Source organism: Hibiscus syriacus, unplaced genomic scaffold (assembly GCF_006381635.1).
Source record: "Hibiscus syriacus cultivar Baekdansim isolate YM2019G1 unplaced genomic scaffold, ASM638163v2 tig00110201_pilon, whole genome shotgun sequence".
NCBI classification, from domain to species: Eukaryota; Viridiplantae; Streptophyta; class Magnoliopsida; order Malvales; family Malvaceae; genus Hibiscus; species Hibiscus syriacus.
The window spans coordinates 2,436,616-2,453,090 of record NW_024062624.1 but is presented as its reverse complement, the minus strand read 5'-3'; the positions used below and the strand labels follow the sequence as shown (position 1 = coordinate 2,453,090).

General features: G+C 33.5%; 2 protein-coding genes across 2 annotated transcripts; both read left to right on the top strand.

Moving 5' to 3' along the window:
• Positions 1–4,442: 4,442 nt before the first annotated feature.
• On the top strand, positions 4,443–5,980 carry LOC120218862 (GDP-fucose transporter 1-like). The gene has a single exon (XM_039215761.1). The coding sequence runs from the start codon at positions 4,721–4,723 to the stop codon at positions 5,750–5,752; it is 1,032 nt and encodes a 343-aa protein (XP_039071692.1). The 5' UTR covers positions 4,443–4,720; the 3' UTR covers positions 5,753–5,980.
• A 5,397-nt stretch (positions 5,981–11,377) lies between these two features.
• Positions 11,378–13,542, top strand: LOC120218861 (DELLA protein SLR1-like). The gene has a single exon (XM_039215760.1). The coding sequence runs from the start codon at positions 11,505–11,507 to the stop codon at positions 13,140–13,142; it is 1,638 nt and encodes a 545-aa protein (XP_039071691.1). The 5' UTR covers positions 11,378–11,504; the 3' UTR covers positions 13,143–13,542.
• The last annotated feature ends 2,933 nt before the right edge of the window (positions 13,543–16,475 follow it).

Sequence of the window (16,475 nt, the reverse complement as noted above, 5' to 3'; positions counted from 1 at the left end):
ATTTTTCTATTAACTATTTATTTTATTAATTGTACTTGTTCAAAAAATTTATTTATATTTATTCGTATGAAAATTTTATATTATTAATATACATATTTAAAAAATATTTCCTAATTCCACACTGCTCAATTCTTTGGTAAAACTTTTACAGCTAATTATAAGTTAATGTGGTTCTGCATATGATAAGAGGACCGACAATCACTACGAATAAAGGCCCCACAGAAACCTTTCAGCCGATAATGAAAAAATCAGAGGGAGAAAAAGATCAGACAGAATCAACCAGTTGGTTGCATCTATTCATTACATATTCTTCGTACTAATGCAAAAACATCGTTATGTCTTCTTTGGCTTTCCAATTAAGACAGCTAGGATATGACGTGGCACTTTATCTCACAGCTTCACACGCTCCAAATTCCTTATGCCACAAACCCTCCACGGAATCGCCTCGTGCTTCTCTCCATATATAATCCTCTGCCTCTCTCGCCACTTTCAACCATAAGTCTTCCAATTCCTTTTGTTTTTCCCAAGTCTTAACCACTGTTCTTTTAGAGTCAAAGTCAAAGAACCAAAACTTCTTTCTCACATATATTATCATGAGTAGCTCAAAGTCATGTGTCATCATGCATGACGCTGATGACAGTATTATTAAAAGGTTTGGAAGCACCTCAAGCATGAGCATGTATGTTGATGGTGGGAATGTTATTTTAAACCCAAACTTATCGGCTAAACATGACGGCTGCTATTACCATGCTCAGTCTGCACTAGAAGGTGGTGACGGAGATGATGACGACGATGATGGTGGTTATGATTATGCTCCGGCAGCTTAAGAAACCTAGCTATGGTTTTACAATGCTCTACAACCCTACTTTAATTTGGTTTTGTCACACGTAATATAATTAACAAGATTGCTTATACATGTAGCACACATGTAATTATGCATGATGTAAACATAATATTATGATAATAGAGATGAGATATTATTATTATTATTATTATTATTATTATATATAGCAAGATATATTCAATGATCTATAATTGATTTTCTTTTCTTATATCACATGAAGAAACTCAGCACAGAATCAAACTGATGTTTATTATTTTATATAATAGAGTCGAATGAACTAAGAGAGGTCACAAAAAATAATTAACCAAGCATGCTACTGTTTTTTTAATCAGAAAATTGATGAATGACTCCACCAATAAAGCTTATATGATGCTAAGATTTAATTAATTTATTAATAATTAATAGATATCATGGTGATTTTTGCTGTTGTTGTTGTATATATATGATGACTCAAACTCCATGCATTTCTACGTTCATGCATGTGAAGTGTTGTATGGTACGTACTTTCTACGTACGATACGTGAACTTCCATGGACTTTCTATTAACCTTATGCAATTAGCAGCAAATACTAATAATTATAATGTTAATGGGCATATATGTGAGATTTACACTAAAAAAACAGTGAGTATAAAATAAGGTACAATGATGATAACAGTTCATATATTGTATCATTTGTCATTTGGGTTTGATTTCAAATTTAGATTAATGATAAAATATTTATTTAAATAATATATTTATTATTTTTAAATACTAGTATAAAATATTTTTCTTGTTGTCTCACTAAATTTGACTATTTTGGATTATAAAATTGTCTTATCTAAAATGTCATGTGAACAAAGTCAATAAATAACAACAATTATATTTTCTTATTTACTCTTATATGTCTCTTTTTATACGCTCATCAAAATAAATCTGTCAAATATATCATTAACTTTTTAGGATAATTTTATCATTTATTTATTTTATATGATTTGGCACCTGGTCAAATTTATCTCCTAAAATTATGTGTTTGATCTATGACAAAAATAATGGGATAGAGGATGCATATATTTTTATTATGTGGTTAAACTTATACATGATTTAAGCATTATATTGTGTGTCTTATCCACATGTATTTTTTTAATAATTAGTTCTTATGCAAATTATTCGAATATGTATTATTTGTATCTGTAATTATGATTACAATAATATGGGTGCTTATAATTTTAACAAAATAAAATAAAATAATAAATTTAATATATGAACACTATTCTTAAACAAATGTATTACTGTTATAATAACATGCCAATTTTGCTTTATATTCTTAAAAGATATGTTTTTTACAACTAATTATTTGAAACCATTTTAGAATCACTTTAAAAGAAAGTAACAAAGAGTAAAAACCTCCAAAAATGTTCCAATTTGTTAAATATAAAATAATAAGACAGAATGAAGATGGTGAGGATTTAATAAAACCAACCAAGTGGGTTTATCTCCATAAAGATTCCCCTAATTAATCAGAAAAGCATCGGGCATTGTTATTCAATAGGTTGATCTGGAAAACATTGAGAAAAATATGATCGATCATACATGCCAAAGTGTTGCCATGATGATGCCACCACTATTTGGTTTTAGCTACTTCCAAACCAGGTGTTGGAAGATAACAAGCCTTACTTTTTCATATCCTGCAATCCCTTTTTTCAGTTCCCTTTTTTCAGTTTGCAAGTGTAACTTTGTATTGCCCACCGTCCTACCCTAAAGGGATCCTATACTTGACCCTTTACAAACACCCAAAGATGACTTTACTAAACATCAAAGGTCAATGATCAGGTGCTGAGGAGAATTTTGCTTAAGTGGCAGCTTAGGTGGGTGGACCACATATGCTCGGCATTTAGTCTTGCACAAGGCAGCACAACCTTTGGTCTTTAGTCCACACTCTTCGCGTGCTTGCCTTGTGGCAGAAAGACTCCGCTGCCACCTCTGCCAAGACCACCATCTATATAAACACTTATGGCAATTCAAACCCCAAACACAACCACGATTGGAGGCTGGAGCAGCTGTTCTTATACTTAAAAATCCCCCGTATTCCTCCATTACTTTAGTGCCAAGAAAATGTCACTTTTATCCAAGGTTGTTGCTTCATGGTGCAAGAATGTCGATGATGATGACAACGATGGATTTGACTATGCGCCAGCAGCATGCATTGAAGGAGATGGCGACGATGATGACGGAGACTACGACTATGCCCCTGCTGCTTCTCTTGAGGGTGATGATGATGATGATGATGATAATGGCAGCTATGATTATGCTCCTGCTGCATGACTCTTGGATAAATAGTCAGTCCTTACAGCAATTTTCTCTTAACAGCATTAAAACCCTAACCGTGGGTTTTTAACCCAAAATTTTTGCAGTTCTATTATGGAGTAATGTCTTTCAGTATATGCATGAGTGGATTTACAAGTATCATTTTGAATATGATTCAAGGAAAGCATGGGATGTATTTAATGATAATGACAGCCGCTCATTATCACTATATTAACTACTCAAATATAGCTTTGTTTTTTAATATCCGTTAATAATCTTTCTTAACCCAAGATTTCAAATAGAAAATAACACTCCGTTTAACCACTAAGATGATTTAACAAGTTGAAATTGAGCTTTGTTTGAAATTATAGGGAAGAAATGAAATAATATTACTGCAGTTTTGGGCTCAAATATAATCCAACTCTGGAGAAGAATCTGTTATTGTCTGTTGGATTCCTGGTAAATGTATCAGTGAAGCAAGTCAATGTAGAGTAAATTAATTACTAGTTGGGCGGGCCCAAAAGGTCCAATCGAATGCAAATAGAAAAAGTCTATACACTGTAAGTCCGTAAAATGCAATAAATAACGAGCTATAAATTACAAACAGAAAAGAGTAAAAAAGTGCTTTAAATTATTGAATTACTTTTGACCTACTTTCTCAGTAAAATATTTAATTCAGCTATTCAATATATACTTTTTCAATGTCTTTGTCAATTTCAATAATATTAGATCAATATAGTAATATATTGAATTAGGGATAGATAGAAGGAAATTGAGTGAGAATAATTATTCTTTTAAAAAATTAAAATATCATATATTTTAAATTTTTATATATATTATATTAAAAATATATTTTCATACTCTGAAAATATATAAATTTATTGTCTCCTAAAATTTTAAAAGTTTATCACTTAGTATAAAATTATGCGTTTGTCTCTGAACTAAACATTCAACATTTATATATTAAACCACTTTTAAAAAATTAAAAAACAATAAGTTTATTGTTAAAAAATTATAAAAAAGTAAAAAAAAAATCTATTTTTTCTTAAAATAATTTTGACAATAATATTAAATATTTAAATTAAATTCAAAAAAGATAAAGATAAATTAATCTTAAATTTGATTGTCCGTCATATACGGTGTCGTATTATATTCAAATAATTAAAGCACGCTCAGTCTGGACTCTGAAATCGTCCGGCCCCTTCGATTTTAATTGAACCGTGGGAAAAGAAGTGGCCCCGTGAGCCTCGCTGACCGCTGTTTCTCTCACGATATTAGCCTATCAAACAAGCGGATTCTGCTTTCTACATCGATACGCCTCTGCTGACCACTCAGCTCTTCATCAACGATTCGTTTTGGATCTTAAAACTTTGTAGGTGAATTTCTTTATTCTACTTTTAATTTAGTTTTTGCAGATCAGTATCTTAAATACCCACATCCCCGTTTCTCCCCGCGAAGTTCTCTTCTTGTTCACACCCTACTATAATCTCCGCCAATTCATCCGTCATTATCAAGTTTCTTTGAGATATATTGATTTTGCCTTCTCCATATTTGTTTTTTTAACATAAAATCAGATCCTTTTGGAAAGGAAAATGTCGGCTATTCGTTTTGATTCAAATAAGCAATACTATGCTACAAGCAGTTTGGTAGTTGGTTATGCACTTTGTTCAAGCTTACTCGCTGTTATTAACAAATTTGCAATCACCAAATTCAATTACCCAGGTTTGTTAACTGCATTACAGTACTTAACTTCTGTTTTAGGAGTCTGGGTTTTAGGAAAGTTTGGGTTTTTACATCATGATACTTTCACATGGGATACTGCCAAGAAGTTTTTGCCTGCTGCCTTTGTCTTCTACCTTGCGATCTTCACAAACACCAATCTTTTGCGTCATGCCAATGTTGATACTTTCATAGTGTTTAGATCCTTGACACCCCTTTTGGTTGCCTTAGCTGATACAACCTTTAGGAGGCAACCGTGCCCTTCGAAGCTAACTTTTATTTCTCTGTTGATCATTCTGGGTGGTGCTGTTGGATATGTGGCCACTGATTCGGCATTTACTTTGACTGCATATTCATGGGCGTTTGCATATTTGGTGACAATTACTACTGAGATGGTTTACATTAAGCATATGGTGATGAATCTTGGGTTGAACACTTGGGGTTTTGTGTTGTACAATAACTTGTTGTCCTTGATGATGGCACCCATATTTTGGGTTTTGACTGGAGAATACAGTGAGGTTTTTGCTGCTTTGGGAGCCAATGGTGGGGATTGGTTTGAACCTGTGGCGTTTACCGCAGTATCTTTGTCATGCTTGTTCGGTTTGCTCATTAGTTTCTTCGGGTTTGCGGCTAGAAAGGCGATCTCTGCCACAGCATTTACTGTGACTGGTGTGGTGAATAAGTTCCTTACAGTTGTGATCAATGTGCTGATTTGGGATAAACATGCTACTCCCTTTGGGTTGGTCTGCCTCCTCTTCACATTAGCAGGAGGTGTTCTTTATCAGCAGTCAGTTACTGGACTGCCACGTGAATCAACGGCGTCTAGGCAGACAGGTGATGCCGATGAGGAGGATACTGAAGAGAACCAATCTAAGAGTGTCTCTGGTAAACATGCTTCTGTATGAGAAGTATTGTTTCTTATTTTTCCTGGTTTTAGCCACTAAGAATACTATTGGAACGTTTTAGTCTCTAGTACCCCTAATTTTGGAAGGATCTTTTCTGTATAAGATCTCACAATCGCTATCTAGAATTTAAACTTGGTTAGAACTTAGTGCTTTAACATTTTGGAGATTTATAGACCATTATGTTTCATATTCATAGTTGACAATATTGTGGTATTCTTTGTTGCTTCATGTTTGGCTGGCTGCAATTTTCGTATATTTTTGGCTCATTGATATTTGCAAATATCTATTTTGTTGTTTGTTTTTACTTTCATTGTTCTTAGGTATTCTGGAGAGCTTGGTTTAGAAGCTGATTTTCGAAACAGTTATAGGGTCCCAGGGCCAGACTAGTTTCATGGACTTCTCTGATTAATCGAATTTTGGTTCTTAAAATCATAATACCAACCAACATAGTATCTATTGGATGAAAAGCGGAAAAGACAGTAGACTACAAAACCTTGTGTCATAGCTTGAATTCTGAACCGATCATGTGTCTAGTAACTTGAATCAATATATGCTTGATCGCCTATGTTTCAATAATGTCAATCATTCATCTCTGAGATCAACCCCTTTGTTATTCTTATTCTTTAATATGGTTTCTGTCATTTCACCATTGGTCTTAGGAACTTTCTGCTAGTTCACTTTGTAATGCATAAGAGTACCAACTGCAAGCCATGTTCTATTTACTTGTATTTTTCTCATTATTTCTCTAAACTTTCATAAGAGGACACCCTGATTAGTTTTAGTTGGTATTGGCAGAATGTGTTAATCCCATACCCCTTTTGTGGTGATGCCCCAATGGGACAATAAAAATGGATAATCTTGAGGATTACCTTTATATTTCAAGGACTTCGAGTGTTTAATTATAGGGTCTGAATTTCTTGGTGGCTGTGTGCTACTGTCTCATTCTACTCAACAGTGATTTGAATGAAAGCATTCCCATTTGGTTAATCTTTCCGCTTCCTCTTTAGTCGGCTAGGGTGGTGGACAGGAGGTCTCTTTTTAGCCGTGCTTTTTCTTTTAGCGAGACCTGGAAGCTCAGGTACCGCAATGGCTCTGTCAGGTGCTTCAAGTTCGGCCTTGTGCAGGGGCGGATGCACTTGGCCCTCTAGGGAGCCAGGTGCATACCCATTATTTTAGATAAATTATTTAATATAATTCAGTATATTAAGGAAATAAAAAAAATTGTGTATACCCATTTTATTAAAGAAAAGAGTATTAAATTTTTTGGATTCTCATTTTTAAATTTTTAGATTTGTCAATGGCCTTGCGGGATGGGAATTATTTCAGGATAGTGGAGCCATTTTCCAAAACTGAACCCAAGAGCACATCGGTGAATCAGCCAGAAGATTGTGATGCGGTAAACAGGCATTCTGCAAACGCTTGTTGTCACTGAATCATGACCTGAATGGCACACCTTAATGATATCAATAGTCACGGTCACACTAACATGTGTATTTTGTGTCTCGGTTCTATCAATGTGAGATTTATGATTACGCTCATACAATTACAAACAGCGTGACTCACCTCTACCTGTATTAATACACTCATTCTCTCTTTAATTATTCTTGAAATTAAGTCTTCTGATCGACTTTGTTTGATATGAAGGATGAAAATTTTGTTAACCTACGAGTGTCGTACTTTGTAGCTCAACTATTAGATTTAAAAAAAAATCATTTTCATTCATTTTTGTCCTCTGTATAAACAGAACGAACATGAAATAATGTTAATATAATATCTGAGGAAATTCATCCAATCGTTGGATAATAATTTTGATTAAAAATTGAAGAAGCAAGTGATTTTCAATGGAAGATAATATGTTTATCTATTGATTGCGAGTGGGATTGTTTATCTTCGGAGACTCAAAAGACAGTTAATTTAGTTATAAATGCTTTTAAAAATATTGTTTTTGGTCCATTGGGTCCATGTGATCCGAGATCAAGTTAATACCCGAATCATTGTTTCGGATCCAGTCCTTTCACAAGCTAGGCTGAACACATAAATAAAGCTTTCGAGAAATGTCTCCATAATCTGAATGGTGGGGGACGAATTTCAAGCCGGTGATTTGAGTAGTGACTGAGAATGCAATATCATTGTTGTCGATTTTTAAAATAATCTTATTATTGTTATTTTAACATTTTAAAGGTCATAATCGATACGCGATAGTATTTTAGATATTACATAAATAATATTTTGTTGTTGATATCTGAAATTAATTGGAAGAGTGGAGCGTATAAGTTGTTTTTAACAAAGGCCTTGAAATGTTGGTAAGAAGAAGATGGTTTAGAGCATGAAGGGTTTGTTATAAAATAATGGGATTTGTTTTGGGGTGATTTGTGTTTGATGAATCACGTGGGGGAATAAAAACGAGGGGGATACGAACAATAACGTGACGGTGTCAGCCAAAAGAACGGAATGGGACACACAACTTGAGTGTCTGAACCAAACACAACATGTTATCTCCAGGAAAATGCATTTGTTATTTGCTTTGGCCGGTCCCAACCATAATTGTGTATTTCTATTAATGTTGTCTTAATTCGATTTTGGGGGTTCGGAAACTGGTCCCAAATTCCATGTTATCAACTGGACCACATCACAGCTTTGGCCTCTCTCTTTAATGGATGGGATCCACTCCATATTTTTAAGGCTCTGTAAGTAACGTCTCATTACTTTCCAATTGAGAAAGGAGTTAGGACTTAGGAAGGAATAAGCACGAATATTAAATGGCATGCCTCCTCCCTTGATGGTTTATTGTTTTGAGCCAATGCTACTTGCCCCCATATTACATGAATATCAAACAAGCAAGTTGCACATATACAATTCTCGTGTCTCCATTACTCCAAACTATACTTCTTTAATCCATCGCTACCTCACAGACAGCGAATATTTTCATCTTTTTCTTATTAATTATTGTTATTTCTCTCTTCTTTGCACCAACGCTTTGCTCACCCTAATAATTAGGTTTAAATCAAAATAGTTTTAAATTATAATAATCAAATTTTAATATATTTATTTATTGTTTAAATCCTTTTAAGATTTAAATCTTGATTTTTAAAAGTTTTTTTCATAAATTTTTCTTTAATATATTTAAATTATAATATTAAATAAAATTTAAATTAATATTTTATGTTGTTTTTATTTTTTTATTGAATTATTAATTAAAACTTAACAAAACTAAAGGGATACTACACATCGAGTAAATAATTTAATATGTCCAATAGCACAAAGTTGATCGACTCTTTAACTTTTTATACAGATATGGATAAATGATATATTATTATTATTATTATTATTTTAACAATGACGTGTTATGTATTATTCTGACGCATTTCTTAAAGTGAAATATTCGTCTTTTCTTTTGTGTTTTCCTCTATAATTTCTTTTCATTCTTTAAATTTTTAAATTTAAAATTTTTATATACTCAAATTAAAGTTCAAAAGGTTTTTTTCTTCAATATTTTAATAATTTTAATTTATTTTCAAATAACTTTTTAAATCTTCTAAAAGTATATCAAATAAATTATTCTACCATATTATTATTTATATATAAATTATCATATTAAATTTATAAAATATTATATCAAAATTATTAACTGTTACGTTAATATTATAATCATAACTATTATTTCTATTGATTATAAGACAGTAGTAATTTAATTTTAAAGTTGTAAAACTAAAAAAAAAAACATTTTTAGCCGTTTGATTCTTATTTTTTTTCTTTATTTGATTCACAGGTGACGGTAACGGTGAATGTATGTCCTTGAGGGTGGCAGCGTGCTGATTCTAAATCGGAATTTTTTATATTTATTATTTATTTTATTGATGTTGTTTATTTTAAAATTTTATTAGTATTTATATCATACAAAAAAAATCATTATTAATACATGTGTTCTATTTTAAAAAAATATTTATGAATCCGCTACTGAGTGATGATATCAATCTTGATGTTAGTCATCGACCACTTATGTTTTATATTTTTATTTGCATATATAGCATCTTATTTTTTTTGTTTTGTTTTTTAATTATTAATAATTATGTCTTTATAATATGTTTTTTTCTTTTGGTACATTTTCGGTTATTTGAATTTTTTTTATTTAATTTTATCATAGTTTGATTTAAAGATACATTGACTGATCAAGATGTCGCTTATTTGGTATCTTGTTGATCTCTGTGCTTTGGATGCTCATATTAGTTTTGGATACATAGTTTTAGTTTGGAGATAGTTTTTTTTCATAACGATCGACTTTGATTTACTATTGTTTGTGGTCTTTTAATAATTTGATATCTTCTTGTGATATGTTTGTGGATACAATCAGATCTGTTTATGTTTCTCTCTTATTTAAGTATTTTTAAATGAGTATTTAACTTTTTATTTGTATGACCCTTATATATTTTTAGGTGACTAGTTTTTTATGTTAATGATTATATGAATATATCATAATTATATATTTATTGTAATGTTGGGGTATTATTATTTGTGGTAGAGATTTTTGGACAATGGAGGCTGCTAAGGGCATCGAGTTGGAATTTGAGGAAGATCTTTTCTCTTGGTGCGGTCAGGGCTTCGATGTTCGAGGTGACAGTGATGTTAGGCGAGTCTCTACTCGTATGATTTGAGAGGAGATTCGAGTCAAGAGGGACAGGGTTGGCTGACACAAGCTGGTCTGGAATGCATACTCCAAAGCATGTGATTGGCGATGTTGGGGAGACTATCGATTAAAGATAAATTAACTCGAATAGGGTAAGTGTTGACGGTAGGTGTGTTTTTTGTGATGTTGTCGACGAATCGAGAGACTAATTTTTTGAGTGCGTGTCTTCAACATACATTTGGAGGAGCATTTTAAATTTGTATAAATCGAAAATTTATAACAGTTTAAGTTATCATCTTTTATTTTATAACAGTTTATTATTTTCTTTAGATATAATAAAAAATTTATCTGTATAGAAAATTGAAGTTTTAAAACTTAACTGAATGATTTTTTGTGCATGGAGGAGAATTAAAATACTTTTTGAGCCTAAAGATTTAAACAATAAACTACAATTGTAGGTGGAAACAGAGACTTGATGAGTGGGTGCATATAATTCTATGGGAAAGACAAACGTAGCTCTTACCTAATTAATTAAATAATAATAGGCGATCCTTGAAAATGTATTCATTAATGATCTTCCTTTAATTAATAAATTTCTTTATCAATCTTTCAATATGGTTAAAAGGTCATTTTCGGTACAAATATTATTATATATCTTATTATAAAATTTCTAATATTATTTAAACATTCATGATTGACATAATCGTTCAGTCTCTTAGAAAAAATTATTCTCGATTAACATCTAAATCACTTTCAATTCTACTACCTATAATCTATTTTTTTTTTAAATAATTTTTTAAAAAATTAATGCTTTATTAAAAAAAAGCGGATACCACTTGTTTAACTGTAAGAAATAATAAAAATGCGAGTAGCAGATAGATACACCTCATCTTCTCAAGTACATGCCATTCACTGTAATTTCTCTCACTTTCTATATTTTATTTCATTTCAAAAGATCATCTTTTTATTTTTTATTTTATTTTTAAAACCTCTTTTTTCATCCATTTCTCTGCTCACACTCGCTCACTCTATTCCTCCCTAAAATCTGGGTGTACTTATTGATCTCTCTTGTTTATTTATTTTCGGATTTCAATTCCTTTTTGTGCCAAAGAGGAACAAGTTTGAATCATGGTGTTGTACGACTCCGCCACGTTAGCGGGGAGTAGCAGCGGCAGCTCATCCTCCTCGTCTTCCAAGCCGCCGCCGTTGCAGCCGGAGCAGCGGCAAGATATTGATGGTCATCTTGCCGGAGCTGGATATAAAGTTAGGTCATCCGAGCTACGCAAAGTAGCTCAGCGACTTGAAAGGCTGGAAACCGCAATGGTTAATTCCCCCGCAGATTTATCTCAACTTGCTTCTGATACAATCCACTATAACCCTTCCGATCTCGCCTCCTGGGTTGACTCGCTCCTATCCGAGTTTCCTCTGACTCCTACTTGCCCCGCCGAGTTCGTCACGGATCCTGTAACAAATCAGACTGTGGTAAACGACGCCTGGACCACCACCGAGACTAATATGCTGCTGGTGCCCCAGAATGTTTCTTACGAGCAACAAAATTTGAATAATCAGTTAACGGTTGTCACGGCCATGGAAGAAGATTCCGGCATACGGCTGGTCCATATGTTGATGACGTGTGCAGAGTGCGTCCAATGTGGAGACTTCTCATTGGCTACATCGTTTCTGGAAGACATGCAAGGGTTACTGACACGTGTTAACACCGTTTGCGGTATTGGTAAAGTTGCTGGACATTTTATCGATGCTTTGAGCCGTCGTATTTTCCAAGGTATTGGCGGCGGTTCTATAAACGGGGGCTCCGCTTATGAGAACGAGATTTTGTATCACCATTTCTACGAGGCATGTCCGTACTTGAAATTCGCTCACTTCACTGCTAATCAGGCGATTCTCGAAGCTTTCGACGGTCATGATTGCGTCCACGTGGTGGATTTCAATTTGATGCACGGCTTGCAATGGCCAGCTTTGATACAAGCTCTCGCTTTACGTCCCGGTGGACCTCCTTTACTTCGTCTCACCGGCATCGGACCGCCATCGCCAGATGGCCGTGACTCGCTTCGCGAAGTCGGGTTGCGACTTGCAGAGTTGGCTCGGTCTGTCAACGTTCGCTTCGCTTTCCGCGGGGTCGCGGCTTCCAGGCTCGAAGACGTTAAGCCGTGGATGCTTCAGGTGAATCCAAAAGAATCTGTGGCAGTTAATTCAATCATGCAGCTTCACCGCTTACTGGGTTCTGATCCAAACCGGAATGCCCCTATCGAAACGGTTTTGAACTGGATCCGGAGCTTAAACCCGAAAATCATGACCGTCGTGGAACAAGAAGCAAACCACAACCAACCAGGTTTTCTATACCGTTTTACTGAAGCTCTTCACTATTATTCAACGATGTTCGATTCTTTAGAAGCTTGCACAGTTCAACCGAACAAGGCATTAGCCGAGATATACATTCAAAGGGAAATAACCAACGTGGTGAGCTGTGAAGGGTCGGCTCGAGTCGAAAGACACGAACCGTTGGCTAAGTGGAGAATACGTCTGACTGGCGCCGGATTCCGGCCATTACATTTGGGGTCCAACGCGTATAAGCAAGCTAGCATGTTGTTGACACTGTTCTCGGCGGAAGGGTATTCGGTGGAAGAAAATGACGGGTACTTGACTCTGGGTTGGCATAGTCGCCCCCTCATTGCTGCTTCGGCCTGGCAAGCCGTATCTGATGCGCCGTCAGAGTTCCCGGTACCAGATACTCATAGGCTATCCTAATCAAAGGCAGGCTAATAGTAAATAAATAGTCACAACGAAGACCTGGCTGTAAATTTGGGGTAATTCGGTTTCTTTTGGGAAGATAATTATTTTTTCCTCAGCATTAATCGATGTTATTTTCATTGAGATTTTAGTTCAGGAGAAATCTGTTCCTAGGATTTTCCATATATACATATTTTCTCCTATGTCTTGAATCAGGCAAATTGATCGTTATGAAGATGGCAGATGTTCATGGAAATTTGATTTTTGGTGGTTAAAGTTAGCATTAGGCATTAGGCTTAAAAGGTAAAATTATGAGAGATACTTAAATTCCATATCCTACAAAACTAGCAGGTACTTCATACTTTCCAAACCGGGGAATTTGTTCAGATACCTTTTTCAGGTTGTGAGTGGCTACCCTGTGACAAAAACACATGACCCAAAATTTCTCATCCACCCACCCACCTCGATTGCTTTCTTGAAGAAATAATGGCGGGTGTTGTAAGCATTTGTGGCATCGTATGGATGGGCGAGTCATGGTCATGGATATCTAAACAAATCCCATTGCATCTGCCAAATCCTTCTATAACCATAAACAGCACTTCCTACCATTTCTCTTAATGTTTAACTGCATCATTTTTTATATCTTTTATATTCCAAGTTTATGATCCTCTGTATGGTCGTCTATATTTAAATATTGGTCTGCATTTGTTTAGGTTTTTAAAGTACGTATATATATGGCATCGGCATGTAATTGTAAGGGTAGCAGTAGCTCGAGGGAGAGAGAATGATTAATGACTCATGAGAGGAATCCGATCGATGCACGTGGTTTTTCTAAAACAAATTGAGAGACTTTTTTTTTTTTTTAAATACTATGGAATTAAGAGAAAGAGGGGACCCTTAACCAAATAATTAGAGAGAGCTGAGGCAGAGGTGGGAAATAGTGGAACAAGACTTGCTCACATGTGTTTCCCTGTAATGTCTCGTTCCCACCCGTTGTCATGTAACTTAATATAATTAATATTGTTGATTCCTGCGATCATTTAATATATAAATTTATGATTTTAGGTCGGGTTGGAAATCAATTTTCAAAGAAATGTCATAATTGTATTGGAAATTTTAAAATTTTGCAGGGATCATTCTAAATGTTTGGTTTTAGTCTCTATCATGTTTGGATTGGAATTTTCTCGTAGTCGAAAATTCAATTGAGAATTTTGCAATTCCGAAAGGATTCATCATTCACGACCTGGTAACTCGGATCTTCCCGGATCAAAGTGGGCCAAAGCTAAGACCACAAAATTTGGGCCCCACAGGTGCTACTTCCCAGCATATTCACGTGTCAACATCGATGTCATCGTTAATATATCCTTTTTTTTTTCTCCTTTCACTTTCATTTATATTTTTTATTGATTTTGATTTCACATATCAAATACCACTCCACGATTAAAAAAATTATATAATTAAACAATAAAATATGTTGTAATTTTTTTAAAAAGAAATTATATACAGAATAATCTAATGATATCTTAAATACTATCCATTAACAAAACTATTCGTTTCATTAAAATAATTGTTTTAAAATCATTATTTTAATTTTTCACGTACAGAACATGTCTAACATTCCTAGTACTATCACTCCCACTTGAGCTTAGACTTGAGAGGCTGCAATTTCTTGAATAATATTTATTCATTTATTTTTAAAAAAAAATAGTCAATTTAAAGTGAAATCGACGCATCTTAAATTTAAGATTTCACCATCAAGTTTGGGGGTCCCACGTGGAACGTGTAGTAGGATCCCGCCTTAATGCCAATACAATAGTAAGTTGCAGTAAATCTCATTTTCAGACAGCAGTATTCCATTAATAAAATTATGTCATTTCTGAAAGGAAAATAGGGTTCAATCAATTTTGATTATTCAAAAGATTTTCAATTAAGAATAAATATATTTAATTAGTTGTTCAAATGGTTCATTTTTTATTTTTTTATTCTTTTAAATTTTAAGTTTTAGATCTATTAAGAGTATTTTTTTTTCTTTCCTTAGAACCCTCCTCCTTTCCTCACAGTAGAAGTTGGGTTTATTCACAGTAGAATTTGGATTTATATAAAAAATTAATTACGGTCATTTTACAGTAAAAAAAATCTCATAAATAATAATAATAATAATAATAATAAATAAGAGATTTGGAGTGATAAATAACACTAATTATGGGGTGGAAAAGTGTAGATTACAATAATGGTAGCTTTATCATTGACCGACAGGATCATAAAATCAAGAATACACGTGATTGAACGAGGCAAAGATGTTGAACATATATAGAGGGGGGAAAACAGCAACCTTGGTCGATTGAGACATGCAACGACAGTATCTTGTAACAATCATTTTGACCATACAAAAAACATGGCATCTTACCATCTCTAATCCAAATTGTTTGTAACCATTAATTGCTTTTCATAATATATGTTTCAAATCAATAACTTGATCATCGGAGATTTAGAGATTTGTTATTCAAATTTTACGTAAAAAATATTTTAAAAAGAATTATAGATATTAAAGAAAAAAATTATTATTATCGATAATAAATTTATAAGATAAATTATAAGAGACGAAATAAAAAGATTAAATATGTCGTAATATCATACAAAATGCATTTACATGAACTTAAAAATCATATATATATATATATATATATATATAGTGATGGACATGTGACCCTAACTTGATGGGTTCCGACCCGATCGGATCGGGTTTTTCTTTAAAAAAATAGGTTTGGGTTTAGGGTGAAAAAATTCGACCCGACCCGGAAAAAATATATAATTTTACCCTATATATTTAGGGATAATTATAATAATACCCCTCCATATATAATTTTTTTCAATTAAGTCACTTTTTTTATTCAATAAAAATATTTTTTATTATTTCGGGTCGGGTCGGGTCTCGGATGGAGACTCTTATTCTAGGGTTGGGTCGGGTGAACAAAAAAACCCGACCCAACGCCCATCCCTATATATATATATTTATGGTTGTGTGTAAACCTAAAATTCAGAAATAATATTGTACACCCGATAACATCAACATTTATCACAAATCTTATTTTTCTTCTACTTTATCGATTTTCTCTCTAAAAAGATATTTTATCATAGATGAGAGAACTATGAGAGATGCAATCGCTATTGGTTTTATAGGGATGTTGAGGAAGTTATATATATAACACCGGATTTGTAAAATATATTGAGTTCATGTTATCCATGAATTCCTATTTTGAACTTTTTGATTACTCTTTTCATATCATCCTTGAAACTAAACACGGTTAAACCACTCAAATTTCGTCTACTGTGATTTGTTTTAGGTTGATA